At 48.3% G+C, this 14,340-nt stretch overlaps 1 protein-coding gene across 1 annotated transcript in view; it reads left to right on the top strand.

Annotated features, from left to right (window-relative positions):
* The window catches only part of ABCC11 (ATP binding cassette subfamily C member 11), a 69,786-nt gene that overhangs the window by 27,119 nt on the left and 28,327 nt on the right, over window positions 1-14,340 (top strand). The window contains exons 12-18 of the mRNA XM_034638965.1: window positions 516-587; window positions 2,407-2,531; window positions 4,294-4,366; window positions 6,016-6,219; window positions 7,475-7,612; window positions 7,692-7,788; window positions 9,329-9,418. Coding sequence (XP_034494856.1) covers window positions 516-587; window positions 2,407-2,531; window positions 4,294-4,366; window positions 6,016-6,219; window positions 7,475-7,612; window positions 7,692-7,788; window positions 9,329-9,418 — 799 coding nt within the window. The remainder of the gene's footprint in view (window positions 1-515; window positions 588-2,406; window positions 2,532-4,293; window positions 4,367-6,015; window positions 6,220-7,474; window positions 7,613-7,691; window positions 7,789-9,328; window positions 9,419-14,340) is intronic.

Genomic DNA, 14,340 nt, shown 5'->3' with positions numbered 1-14,340 from the left:
AGTTTGACTTAAATCATTTATCATCATCTGCTATTATTTACTTATTTTGTGGTTTATGTTTCCCCCACTGGAACGTAAGCGTGAGCGCTCTTTTCTTCCTCCCTTGGTACATGGGAGACACTCAAACACTATTTGAGGGAGGAGTGAATGAATAAATGAGTGAATGTATGCATGAATTCTGTGAGGCTGGCTTCACTGTCCCCGTTTGACACAGGAAGAAACTGAGGCACAGAAAGGCTAAGTGACTTGCCCAGGATCATAGAGTAGAGTAGGTGCAGATGTGGAATTTGGGTTTCTTGCCCTACAGGACCACCTACCCATGAATTCCTCTCTACCACCTCCATGCAACTTCCTTCCTTTGAGGGTGCGGCATTGAGCTTTTGCTGGTCTGAGGGGCTTTGGGGTGGGTGTGGTTGTTTTCTGTTTGTCCTATTGTGTTCAACAACAGATCCACCCTGGGTGAGTAGTAGGTTTTGTGCTGTCCCAATGCCACTCTGTCCTCCTTGGCTTTGCAGGGGACCACGTTGGGGGTCTGTGGCAACACCGGGAGCGGCAAGAGCAGCCTGCTGTCAGCCATCCTGGGGGAGGTAAGTGACTGGTGACGGCATGCACGTGAACTGTAGGCAGTCCAGGGACTCCCACACTTGCGTTCCCCCAGTCAGCCACACCATCGCTTTCTTGCTCAATAGACTCTGAGCCAATACACTTTTTATTAATTGAGAGCAGTTGGGCACACACCGAGGGGGAGATGCGTTATAATTATACCTCCTTCTCCCCCTCCAGCCAGGAGTGCGGGACCTTTTAGATCCCCTGGAGGTCTGCCCTCACCAAATCTCACCAGCACTTCCCCGGTCAGCCCCCCTCTTCCCAGTCCTGGGCTGCTCTCTCTGCCCCCTCCTCTCTTTGCCTGTCATCCCTCCCTCCCATGTTATTGGGAGAACAAGAAGATTCTTCCTTTATCAAGCTCCTCCCTCAGTTCCTTCTCCCAAATATTATAGCCAAATTTATCATCTCCTTGGAATGTGGTCATATTGTCCGTGAAGCCCTCTCCTGACAGCTTGCTTCTTCATGCCCCACATGTGATGGCCTTGCCCCAACCTCTTGGTAATGGGGAAGATAAGATTCTACTTAAAAAAAAAATAGTAAACATAGTTTGAATAGTACTTGCATGCCAGGCTCTGTGCTAAGAGGTTCCCGTTTTTTCTTTCAATCTGAAAGCAACCCCTTGAGGAAGGCATGGCCATTATGGCCAGTTTATGGATGAGTAGATGAGGTTCGGAGAGGTGACTTGCCCAAGGTCACACAGCAGGTGGGGCGGGGGAGACCAGCGTTGAAACCCAGGTCCACATGGTGTCAGAGCTTTGTTTTTCCCCATAGCAACATTTCCTGGCAGCCTCCATCCAAGGCCACTTTTCTGTGTGGCTAGTGGTTTCTCAGTTTCCTCTTGAAATAAACCAGTCACTGTCCATCTAATAAAGGAAAAACAAAAAGATGTCATTTTAAAGTCTTGTTCTTGTTAATTAAAGCTTGGCTCCAAATCAGAAGTAGGAACATAGACTCATGAAGAAGAAGGAGTAGGGGATGATGAGGTCCAGTGCCTGGGGTGGTAGGGATGGGGGTTGTGGCCTTTTTTTTTTTGTGTTTTTAAATTTATCAAACAGAAAAGCAGGAAGACACTAAAGACCCATATACCCACCACCTAGATTCAACAGTTGATATTTTGCCACATCTATGTAGAAACACATTTTGTAGAACTATTTTTTTAAAAGATTTTATTTATTTATTTGATAGAGAGAGAGCACACGGAGAGAGATAAACAGGCTCCCTGCTTGATCCCAGGTCCCCAGGATCATGACCTGAGCCGAAGGCAGACGCTTAACCATCTGAGCCACCCAGGAACCCTTGTAGAACTATTTTAAATTACAGAGATTATGAGACTTTCCCACTTATTACTTCATCATGATGTCCCCAAAATAAGCACATTTCCCCATTGATGCACAATGAATTATCACACCTAATGACATCGGTAATAATTCTGTTGATATTCAGGATGGTCAGAGATGACCTGGAACTTTCTGTCTCACTGTGAAGAGTGTGGAGGCACCCCTTGCTAGAGAATGGGGCTGGGGAAATAAGAGGAAAAAAAAGATGGGGTGTCTTCAGTGCAGACCTTGGATTCAAGTCACAGCAGGAACTGGCCTGGCTTGGCTCTGGCTGCTGCCCCATGTTCCCAGGACCTTCCCTCAGACTCACTGGTGGGCCTGGCAGGATCATGTTAAAAGTCCCATTTACATAGGTGAACCCCCAAGGACCTGGAGGGAGTGTGCCATGGGCCCTTGGCTGCTGAGCCAGGCAGGCTCCTCTCCTGTGCTGCCTGGCCCTGAGGCTGGACTCCCTGTGTTGCAGATGCATTTGCTGGAGGGCTCGGTGGGGGTGCACGGAAGCCTGGCTTATGTCCCCCAGCAGGCCTGGATCATCGGGGGTAGTGTCAGGGAGAACATCCTCATGGGAGGCCAGTATGACAAGGCCCGGTAAGTTTCTGGGAGGGCCCAAGAGGACACAGGTGCATGGGGCTGCTTGGGGGAGGGATCCCCCACTGCTAATAGTAATCTGACTGCTGCTAACACTTGCTATGAGCTCACTTATATGCGTCAATGTATTTTCCCCTCACTGTGAAAGAAAGATCATTATCATATCCATTTTCTGGGTGCGTCAGCTGAGGCCCCAAGAGGTTAAATAATTTGCCTAAATTCACAAAGCTTGGAGGATATGCTAGAAACACGATTTGAACCCAGTTGTTATCAGAAGCTTCATGCTTTGCTGTGATATTATACGAGTCAAAGTAACCCTCCCCCTCTAAAAACATTACTTCGAAACTTCATTTGTATTAATCAATTCCCCACCTTGACGTCAAAAGGTAAAACAAATGGGGTCATGAGGTCGTGTGACGTAGAAGGAAACAGTTTGGGTTCATGGTCTGGTGCGCCGCCCACCACCGTCCTTGCCCTTCGTGGCCTCTCCCTCCCAGGGGCCGGGTACAACCTGCTTGAGACGCGTGCTTGGAAGTCAGGAGCGACGTCTGTTCAGGGGAGGGTTCACAAAGGCTGCCCCAAGCGCTGTCGCTGTGGTTCCAACTCTGGCAGACCCTGGCCTCCTTTGACCGCTCGCTTGATGTGCCAATCTGCGCCCTGGAGCAATACTGAGGGGCACGTAGGTGGATGAAATCTCCCGCTGGCTGTCCTGTGCGCTCCGCAACGTCAGGTCCCATACCAGCTCAGAAGCACCCCCATCTTGCCTGCTTCTCTTCCCAAGTCGTCCAACTCGGTTTAATGGCATCACTGAGCTGTGTGTTGCAGTGAGCCGGATGCCTTGTCCTCCGATACTTCCCGTCTAATGGGTCACCCACCTGGGACAGCTCTCTCTCCTAACAGGTCTTGTCTTTCTCTTCTTCTCCATCTCCACTGCCAGTTCTCGGCTGTGATCTCTTGCTTGCACTGTTCCCACTGCCCCTGCCCATGGCCGCCTGTCTCCAGTGTTCTCCTGCTCTGTTCCATCTTGAGTCCCGCCTCCAGAAAGTATCCCAAAACGTAGTTCTCAACTTGTCATTGCTCTGCTTTTGGACTGATACAACTCATTGGGCAGTTTCGAAGTATTTGGTCAAAGATAAAAATGCACCAATTGCTAGACTCAGCACTGCTGGGTATTTAATGCGTAGAGAGTGTCACCCATGAACACAAAGGCCCATATACAATACTGTTCACACTACACATTGTTCATTGTAGCAAAAGACTAGAAACAACCCCAGCGCTCATCCCAAGGACACTGGTTGAATAATTTATGGTGCAGCCATATAAAAAAATACTATGGTGTCATTGAAACAATTTATGGTGCAGCCATATAAAAAAATACTATGGTGTCGTGCAAACAATACAAACCTATATACGCAGCACGCAAACATAAACAACCACATTCTTTCTGAACGAATACGTAAGACACCGCAATAGTGGCTGCTTCCGGGAGAGCAACTGAGAGTCAAAGACAAGAGAGACCTGCTTTTCACTGTATCTTTTTGTTGTTGTTGTTCGGTTCAAATATTTACTAAGTGCATGTATTAGATTGAAAGAAATGAGGGGAAGAAGGAAATGCAAAAAGCCTCTGTGTGCTTTACCGGCAAACGCAGGATCAAGTCCAAATTTCTTAGCATGGAATGCAAGAACTCTCTCTTCCCAGCTTGGGAAGGCTGGAAGGCCTGTAGCTGGGCCACTTGTCCCTTCAGCTCTCTGTCCTTTGAAGATACCTCCAGGTACTCCACTGCTGCTCCCTGCACCGAGACCTGGAAATCCTGCCCTTCGGAGACATGACAGAGGTGAGTGGGAGGCGAGCATCGCCCATCTCTGTTGTGATGGTGCCTTTGTAATGGTTTTCTGGGGTCCTCAGGCTGCTTCCCTGGGTAGCTAGAGGGGGACTCTGGCTGTTTCCCCAAAGCATCCCATGGCCCTGCAGCGGCTGCCTCAAAGCCTTCCCCACCCAGGGAGGAAACTGGGGCTCATCTTACAGTGAGAGCTGGCAAAGAGCCTACCTTACCCCGCAAGGATGCGGGGCTGACCTCAAACTCTTCCTTTTGGAGCAAGAGCAGTGGAGACCCTGTGAAGATGAGAAACCTCCCATCTAGCCCCATTTCCTCCCCTCTCTCACCCCCCTCCCTGCCCCCTCTGGCGGGCTCTTCCTTTGCCAGTGGGAACAGCAGGCATGACTTCCTAGTGGAGGTATGATTCACATTTTCATGATAATTCACAATCTTTCACATCTGTAGACACCTTTAATCTGCAATATTGTTGTCTTATCTATTATCTATTATCTCAGTCTGCTGAGTGCTTACCAAATGCAAAAGACTATTGTAGCAACTTGAACGCATTGTCTTAGGTGAGCCTTGGGTCATTCTAGGAGGTCAGTGCTTTTATCCTCCTCCTTTTAAAGGGGGGGCCTGTAAACCTTTGCGGGCAGAGAGCTCAGTTGTCTGGTTCAGGTTTATGTCTTCAGTAGAAAGAAGAAGGTCTGGCCTATAGAATGGCATCGGTGAGTCTGGACCTCATGAAGCTTGAGGTTTGGTGCGTAGATACAGACAAAGGGCTGTGAATAGGCCCAGCAGGGGCGGGTGTTAACGTATCACGCAAGCACAGTAGGCACTTTCTAAGCAACTGCCCGAGTGCGGACTGAATGCGAAACCAAGCCTTGACGCGGGCCAAGGAACCTGTCCAAGGGCGCAAGGTGGTGAACCAGAGGCAGAGCAGTGACGAAGAGGTCACCCTGCCGCTCTTTAGACTCTGCTTCTTTTCTACAGAGACCACAAGAGTTCATGGCAGAGCAGGGACTGGGACTTAGCCTCTGGTGCCCTTGTCTTCAGGGCTGATTGAGGGATGGGCCAGCCAGCAGGTGCCTGGCACGATAGTCTGCATGTACTGTGCGGTAATTCTGGTTGCCCGTTTCCGGCTCTTAGTCTCTCCTGACGTAAGGCGTTGTGTAAGGTGGTCCTCCCCTTGACACCAACAATAGAGCCCCCTCTGGCCGTGGCAGCCCTGTCCCGTGGAGTGGGCTGTGCACGGTGCAAACAGTCTTAGACAACGAGGGCTGATGGTCCTGCAAGTCGACGGTTGCTGTCAACAGAGATTTAAAACCCAAAGAAGACATAAGGAGGTGCTCTTTCTTAGGAATGATTTGTTTTATTTTCTAAATTGCTAAAGTTTTAAAATGTCACCTGAGACGTTGAAGGGTTTAGGAACATTGCATCGAATTATGAGTTATGAAAATTTTCACTAACTGAAAATCACTTTTTTCATTCCCTACTAAGCAAATGTTGAAAAAGAGTTTTTTAAATACCAGGGGTGCCCAATCACGAGGTGTCCAGGAGTGTACACCGAGGGGGTTCAGCGTGTCACACCTGGCCACCTGGCTGGTTTGAGCATGCCTCACTGGGCTCATCCTCTAGACACAGTGTCTTTGGCGGTTTGTCTGCAGATCGGGGAGCGGGGCCTCAATCTCTCTGGGGGGCAGAAGCAGAGGATCAGCCTGGCCCGTGCCGTCTACGCTGACCGTGAGCTCTATCTGCTGGACGACCCCCTGTCCGCTGTGGACACCCATGTGGGGAAGCACATCTTTGAGGAGTGCATTAAGAAGACGCTTAGGGGGAAGACCGTCATTCTGGTGACCCACCAGCTACAGGTGACCACCCTTCCAGGGCTCTGGCCACGACCGATGGCTACCGTAAATCCTCTCATTGCTGCCACTGATTCCGTAACAAAGTCACAGCGGCTACCCCTTCCTCTCAGGCTAGACCTCAGCGTTTGAGGAGCGTTGTGAAAAACCTGGATCTCTTCTGCTCTCCGCGTGGAGAGGACAGGCTGGTAAAAGCTTTCTGTGGCTGGTAACAATTGAAACCAGATGTTGAGGTCTCCCTCAAGATTTTATGGGTTGGCTCCTGCTATTAAAGTTATGCAAAAGGAAAAAAAATCTTTCAGAGAAGAATTCCAGAAGTCTCATATTTGTTGAGGAAGTGCAGTGACCGTGTGGGGGCGGGGCTGCCTCTCCTCATGCATTTACCCTACGTATTTCCATACTTGGTTTTGGCCTCAAGAGGTTTTTATCATTTATCCCTCTCCTTCCATTTTGGCCTACTTTTGGGGGGGTACAAAATATTTCAGACATAAAACAGTTTATAAAATAATGTGCTGAAAACCCATGTGTCTGTCACCCAGATGACACAAACATAGACCCCCTCTCAGACTGGATTCTGTCTCCTGCCTCCAGTTCCCCTCACTTTGCTGTTGGTCTTCCCCGTGCAGGTCTCCATACCCTTACAACACGTGTATAGATCTCTAGACATGATAAAGTGTCCTTCTGCATATTTTAAAGCTTTATATAATCGATAGTTTACTTTCTACGTCCTTTGGTAATTTGCTTGTTTCACTCGACATTATAATTTTGATATCTTTCATGTGGATACACGCAATTTGATTTAATTCTCATTGGTGTAGCATTTCAATATCTGAATATACCAGAATTTATTCTCCTAGGATGGACATTAAAGTTGTTTCCCATTTTTCAGTTTTACAAAAAAATGCTTCCGTGTACATCCTTTTATATGCGTCTTTACGCGCATTTGCCAGTTTTGGCGAGTAGAGGTTTAGGATTCCAGTTGTTGGTTCACAATTCTTAAATATTTAATTTTACTAGACATTATGAAGTTGTTTTCCCAAGTATTTTCACTAACCTACAATATCACCTACCTTTTACGAGAGTCCCTATACCTCCAGTCATCACCAGAGCTCGGACTTATGCAATGTTTCAAGATTTTTGCCAACGTGGGGACATAAAAAAACATTTTATTATGATTTAAATTGACATTGTCCTTTTGAGTGGTGAAGTTGAGTATCTTTTTGTATGCTTACTGAAGGCCTTATTTCTTCTGACTCTTCAGTATTTAGCATTTTGTGACCAGATCATTTTCTTAGAAGATGGGAAAATCTGTGAAAAAGGAATTCACAGTGAATTAATACAGAAAAAAGGGCGATACGCCAAACTTATCCAAAAGATGCACGGAGGAGGAACCACACAGGTGATTTCCACCCCACCCCACCCTCGCTCCCCACAGAGAGGCGCACCCCCTGCATTCATGGTGTGTGCTTTCTCCCCAGGACAAACCACAGGACACCGCAAAGCCAGCAGAAGAACGTCAGGGGCAAGGGCAGGCCCAGGCCACCTGCCAGGAAGAGCCTGTCCATGACAATGCTGGTAATGGTGCTGGGAACAGGGAGAGAACATTTGCCAGCCTGCCTGGGTCCTCTAGAGGTCCTGGCATTTCCTCCTGGACCCCAGATGGGGCCATGTCCCTCACTGTCCAGGACCCTAGACACCCCATACACAGCTTACAGATCCATATAGTTGAGGGCTGTGGGGTGCAGACTGTGCTGGTCAGGAGGTCTGAGGATCCTAGAGGTGAAAGCTGTGGGAGGCAGAGCTGAGGGTGTGCAGAGGCCAAGGCAGGGTGTCGGGAGGTTTGGCCTGGAGCAGCATAAATTTAACTGTAAGGCATTTAGACATTCATGCATTACATGTTTGTTGAAAGCCAATGTTGAAAACAAAGGTATTACAGATGAGAAATGAATTGGGCCCAGTCTTGGAGATCCAGAAGCTCGGGGTTTTGCTCTTTTCTAAGACAGGGTAGCAGGGCAGAAAGACAGTTCTGGATTTGAATTCCAGCTCTCGGCTTACAAAGCTTTGTGACCTTGGCCCAGCAACATAACCTCTCTGAACCCTCATTTGCAAAAGTGAAGGTAATAGTGCTTTACTTTGCAGTGTTGTAGAGGAGATAAGGTGAGGTCGGGTGTAGGGAGGCCTCAGGATAGTGCCTGGATATTGGAGGCTCCTGTCACCAAGAGCATCTTTAGCTGTAAAAGTCGGAAAATGATTTGGGCAGAAAAATAATTGGAAGGAATAGGTGAAGATCACAGAACGAAAGGAAAAGTTGAAGAAGGAGGCCTCAGCAATTTTAGGGTGGAAGTAGCAGGAACAGGTGCAGAATCTTTTGAAGAAAACCTACTCCAACTATTTCCCATCCTGGTGTGATTTCTCTCAAGATTCAAATTCCAGGAAGAGGGCCCTCTTCCCCAGGAGAAATTAAGGTGTTATTAGAAGAAGGGAGAGCCTCAGGCAGAGACCCCAGACGAGCCCACAGTGCTGCTCCCGTTGTTGCTGTCGCCATTAGCAACATCGACTGGTACCTCCAGGTACTGGTCTCCCTGTCCTGCTCTAGGACAGGAGCCTGTCTGAGCTAGTGCTATAGCTGTTTTCTGAGGACTTCTGGGAAGCATACTGCTGCAAAGCATCTTAGCAACTATCTCTGTAGGCCTGCCAGTTGTCAGATGAGGAAACAGAGAGTTAAGTGGTTTGCCTGAGATGACGCAGTATTATAATGACCATTCTGGAACCCAGTTTTCTGGTCCAAGATCATTGCTTTCTTCATTCTCTCCTGCTGTGTCTCCCAACCCATCCAGTTCTTGGAAACCCGGGACGCCCCAGGGTTATTGAATGGCTGGGGATGAAACCTCTTTCCGGGCTCTGGAGTCCAGGTCGAGAGTTAACTTCAGCAGAGTCTTCCATGGAAACATGCTAGTTTGAGCCGGGTTGGGTGGGGCACTGAAGCTGGAAGTTGAGGATGCTGGAAAAAGGTGGAAGCCAGGGGCAGGCTTTGTAAAAGCTCTCCTTGACCTTGGGAGGACATGCAAGCGATTGAGAGGTGTTATCACTTCCTTCTTCTCTTACTCTCCTCCAGTGCCGGAACATCAGCTCACAAGGAAGGAGAAGATGGAAGAAGGGTCCCTGAGATGGAACGTCTACCACCACTACATCCGGGCAAGTGGAGGTATGGTCTGCCAGCTCCCATACCAGGCCCGGGACTCTCTCTGACTGGCCCTGCCCCTGCAACTGGGTCAGACAGGAATGTGTGCAGTCATGCAAAGTAGGGAGGCACAAGGAGTCATGCCAATCATGGGCTTGACTTGCACAATTCCAATCTCAGCCACAGTCAACCATAGTAACTCTCCCACCACAGTCCGTGCTGGAAGTTAGGCTTCATGTATGTTACAATGTACCTGGGATTTATTTTAATCAGGTATGGTAAGACATGCAGACATGGAAATTACTGTCACAAAGGGAGAAGCTTATGTTCACAGATCCCTAGCAACAGGAGACATGGCTTGCCGTGCAGGGCCACATGGGGAAGCGCCAGGTTGGTCAAAAGGCAGAGGGAAGCGATAACATGGCTGGGAGCCTTTATTGGGGTTTTTGTGGGAAGGAGTGGGTAAGGCAGGGTAGGTATGCTGAGTAAGCTTAGGATTATATAGTCGGAATAAGTCTGGCGGGTGGGGGGCGGTCTGGGCTATAGGAGCGGTCCCTGGTTATCTGGCACCCGGCCCTGCGGTGATGGTGATTTAGGGCAGGAATACGGGCCTGCTGGGTGAGTTCGATGACGAGGTGGTTGGGAGCGTGGGCTGTGGCTTGGCTGCATTGTACATCACAGGTGTGCTCACAGGGCGTCATTTGCTGTTTCTAGGAATTAGTCGTGGGAAAAGCAGTCTCCCCAGGACTAAGGCTCCCACTGCCACAGCATCGAGAATGTAGAAAATAAGAAACTATAGTCCATACAGTAGTGTTTATTTAAGTGGTGTTCAAACCGGAAGTCCCGAACCACTAGTGGGTGTGAAGTCCCTTGGATGGGTTGTGAGCAGTGCCGAGAGAAGACAGAACAGAGTAGAAAATATTTGTATGCGTTTCATATAGTGACACTGTGAAGCTTTTATTCTGGTGTGCATTAAAATACATTTCTCATGGCAATGAGAACTGGAAGTTTCAAAGCGGCTGCTTTACTAAATGGTAGACATCACCAAATTCATAGAACTGTATAATGTTACAAACACAAAACCGAGTATGTGATACTGTACTTTTGAAGTAATTTAAGAGATTTTTGAAAGAAAATATGGCTCCATGCCAACTTTTTACTTTTGATTGACTTTGGAGCCTAACCCCATGTAAGGTGTATTTTCTTTCTACCTGTCTAGGGCAGAGAGAGGTAGGCTGGACATAGATCACCATCCCTTCCCCTTCCACTGTGGGCACCCCTGCAAGGCAGAATGTAGTGCCTAGCCGGAATGGGGAACAGAAAATACTTGCGAACGCATGAATGAATCCAGCAAGCAATTCATCTGTATTTACAAAGCATCGATTATGGGCCAGGCACTGTGTCATGCTCTGGAGGGGAGGGGGTATAAAGGCATACCCTGGCTGGAGAATTGCGACATTTGCATTCACCATATAGCAAGAGAGATCTCTGCGACCACGTGCAGTCTCACATGTCATCAAAGAAGAGGTGGCCCTCGAGTGGAGCTTAAGGAAGGGTTGAATTCAAGAAAAGAAATATGGGCAGGCTGCCCGGCAGGCTCAGTTGCTAGACTGTGCAACTCTGGCTCTCAGGGTTGTAAATTTGAGCCCCACATTGAATGTAGGGATTACTTAAAAAATAAAATCTTAAAAAAAAGGAAATATGGGCATGGGGCACAGACTGGGTAGGTAGGTAGAGTGCTGCCGGAAAGGACAGATGCTGAGGAAGGGAAAGTACTCTGGGTTTTCCCATCCGTGGCTTTTTTTGAATCCAAGCTCTACCCCTTACCACCTCTATGACCTTGGGCCAGTTTCTTCCTCTCTTAGAGACCCAGGAAATGGGGATAGGCATAATAAACTCAAAAATAATGCCTATGTTTAGTACTATGCCTGGCACAGAGTACATAATAGTCACACCACATAAAAGATAGCTGTTGTGGAGCACCTGGGTGGCTCAGTCGGTTAAGCATCTGACTTTGGCTCAGGTCCTGGAATCAAGCCCCACACTGGGGAGTCTGCTTGTCCCTCTGCTCCTCCCCCCGCTCGTGCCCTTGCGCGCATGTGGACGGGTGCGCGCACGCTCTCTCAAATAAATAAATAAATAAATAAATAAAAACTTAAAAAAAATAGCTGTTGCCGATTGAACCCTCAGGACCTGTATAAGGGGAACTACTCTGGACTACTGCTCTGTGCCAGGCGCTGGGTTGGGGGTTTGGCATCTTCAGGGCGACCCCGTGCGGCTAGTATGACTACCGTCACCATTTCATAGGTAAAGACGTGGAATGTCGCTGCCATCCGGTACTTTGCCCAGGCCAACATAACCTGTAACTTGTGAAGTCAAGATTCAACCCCTGGGCTTTNGGGATGAAACCTCTTTCCGGGCTCTGGAGTCCAGGTCGAGAGTTAACTTTAGCAGAGTCTTCCATGGAAACATGCTAGTTTGAGCCGGGTTGGGTGGGGCACTGAAGCTGGAAGTTGAGGATGCTGGAAAAAGGTGGAAGCCAGGGGCAGGCTTTGTAAAAGCTCTCCTTGACCTTGGGAGGACATGCAAGCGATTGAGAGGTGTTATCACTTCCTTCTTCTCTTACTCTCCTCCAGTGCCGGAACATCAGCTCACAAGGAAGGAGAAGATGGAAGAAGGGTCCCTGAGATGGAACGTCTACCACCACTACATCCGGGCAAGTGGAGGTATGGTCTGCCAGCTCCCATACCAGGCCCGGGACTCTCTCTCTGACTGGCCCTGCCCCTGCAACTGGGTCAGACAGGAATGTGTGCAGTCATGCAAAGTAGGGAGGCACAAGGAGTCATGCCAATCATGGGCTTGACTTGCACAATTCCAATCTCAGCCACAGTCAACCATAGTAACTCTCCCACCACAGTCCGTGCTGGAAGTTAGGCTTCATGTATGTTACAATGTACCTGGGATTTATTTTAATCAGGTATGGTAAGACATGCAGACATGGAAATTACTGTCACAAAGGGAGAAGCTTATGTTCACAGATCCCTAGCAACAGGAGACATGGCTTGCCGTGCAGGGCCACATGGGGAAGCGCCAGGTTGGTCAAAGGGCAGAGGGAAGCGATAACATGGCTGGGAGCCTTTATTGGGGTTTTTGTGGGAAGGAGTGGGTAAGGCAGGGTAGGTATGCTGAGTAAGCTTAGGATTATATAGTCGGAATAAGTCTGGCGGGTGGGTGGCGGTCTGGGCTATAGGAGCGGTCCCTGGTTATCTGGCACCTGGCCCTGCGGTGATGGTGATTTAGGGCAGGAATATGGGCCTGCTGGGTGAGTTCGATGACGAGGTGGTTGGGAGCGTGGGCTGTGGCTTGGCTGCATTGTACATCACAGGTGTGCTCACAGGGCATCATTTGCTGTTTCTAGGAATTAGTCGTGGGAAAAGCAGTCTCCCCAGGACTAAGGCTCCCACTGCCACAGCATCGAGAATGTAGAAAATAAGAAACTATAGTCCATACAGTAGTGTTTATTTAAGTGGTGTTCAAACCAGAAGTCCCGAACCACTAGTGGGTGTGAAGTCCCTTGGATGGGTTGTGAGCAGTGCCGAGAGAAGACAGAACAGAGTAGAAAATATTTGTATGCGTTTCATAGAGTGACACTGTGAAGCTTTTATTCTGGTGTGCATTAAAATACATTTCTCATGGCAATGAGAACTGGAAGTTTCAAAGCGGCTGCTTTACTAAATGGTAGACATCACCAAATTCATAGAACTGTATAATGTTACAAACACAAAACCGAGTATGTGATACTGTACTTTTGAAGTAATTTAAGAGATTTTTGAAAGAAAATATGGCTCCATGCCAACTTTTTACTTTTGATTGACTTTGGAGCCTAACCCCATGTAAGGTGTATTTTCTTTCTACCTGTCTAGGGCAGAGAGAGGTAGGCTGGACATAGATCACCATCCCTTCCCCTTCCACTGTGGGCACCCCTGCAAGGCAGAATGTAGTGCCTAGCCGGAATGGGGAACAGAAAATACTTGCGAACGCATGAATGAATCCAGCAAGCAATTCATCTGTATTTACAAAGCATCGATTATGGGCCAGGCACTGTGTCATGCTCTGGAGGGGAGGGGGTATAAAGGCATACCCTGGCTGGAGAATTGCGACATTTGCATTCACCATATAGCAAGAGAGATCTCTGCGACCACGTGCAGTCTCACATGTCATCAAAGAAGAGGTGGCCCTCGAGTGGAGCTTAAGGAAGGGTTGAATTCAAGAAAAGAAATATGGGCAGGCTGCCCGGCAGGCTCAGTTGCTAGACTGTGCAACTCTGGCTCTCAGGGTTGTAAATTTGAGCCCCACATTGAATGTAGGGATTACTTAAAAAATAAAATCTTAAAAAAAAGGAAATATGGGCATGGGGCACAGACTGGGTAGGTAGGTAGAGTGCTGCCGGAAAGGACAGATGCTGAGGAAGGGAAAGTACTCTGGGTTTTCCCATCCGTGGCTTTTTTTGAATCCAAGCTCTACCCCTTACCACCTCTATGACCTTGGGCCAGTTTCTTCCTCTCTTAGAGACCCAGGAAATGGGGATAGGCATAATAAACTCAAAAATAATGCCTATGTTTAGTACTATGCCTGGCACAGAGTACATAATAGTCACACCACATAAAAGATAGCTGTTGTGGAGCACCTGGGTGGCTCAGTCGGTTAAGCATCTGACTTTGGCTCAGGTCCTGGAATCAAGCCCCACACTGGGGAGTCTGCTTGTCCCTCTGCTCCTCCCCCCGCTCGTGCCCTTGCGCGCATGTGGACGGGTGCGCGCACGCTCTCTCAAATAAATAAATAAATAAATAAATAAATAAATAAAAACTTAAAAAAAATAGCTGTTGCCGATTGAACCCTCAGGACCTGTATAAGGGGAACTACTCTGGACTACTGCTCTGTGCCAG

Source organism: Ailuropoda melanoleuca, chromosome 12 (genome assembly GCF_002007445.2).
Source record: "Ailuropoda melanoleuca isolate Jingjing chromosome 12, ASM200744v2, whole genome shotgun sequence".
NCBI lineage: Eukaryota > Metazoa > Chordata > Mammalia > Carnivora > Ursidae > Ailuropoda > Ailuropoda melanoleuca.
The sequence above is the reverse complement of the archived record's forward strand: the minus strand, read 5'-3'. Positions and strand labels throughout refer to the sequence as shown.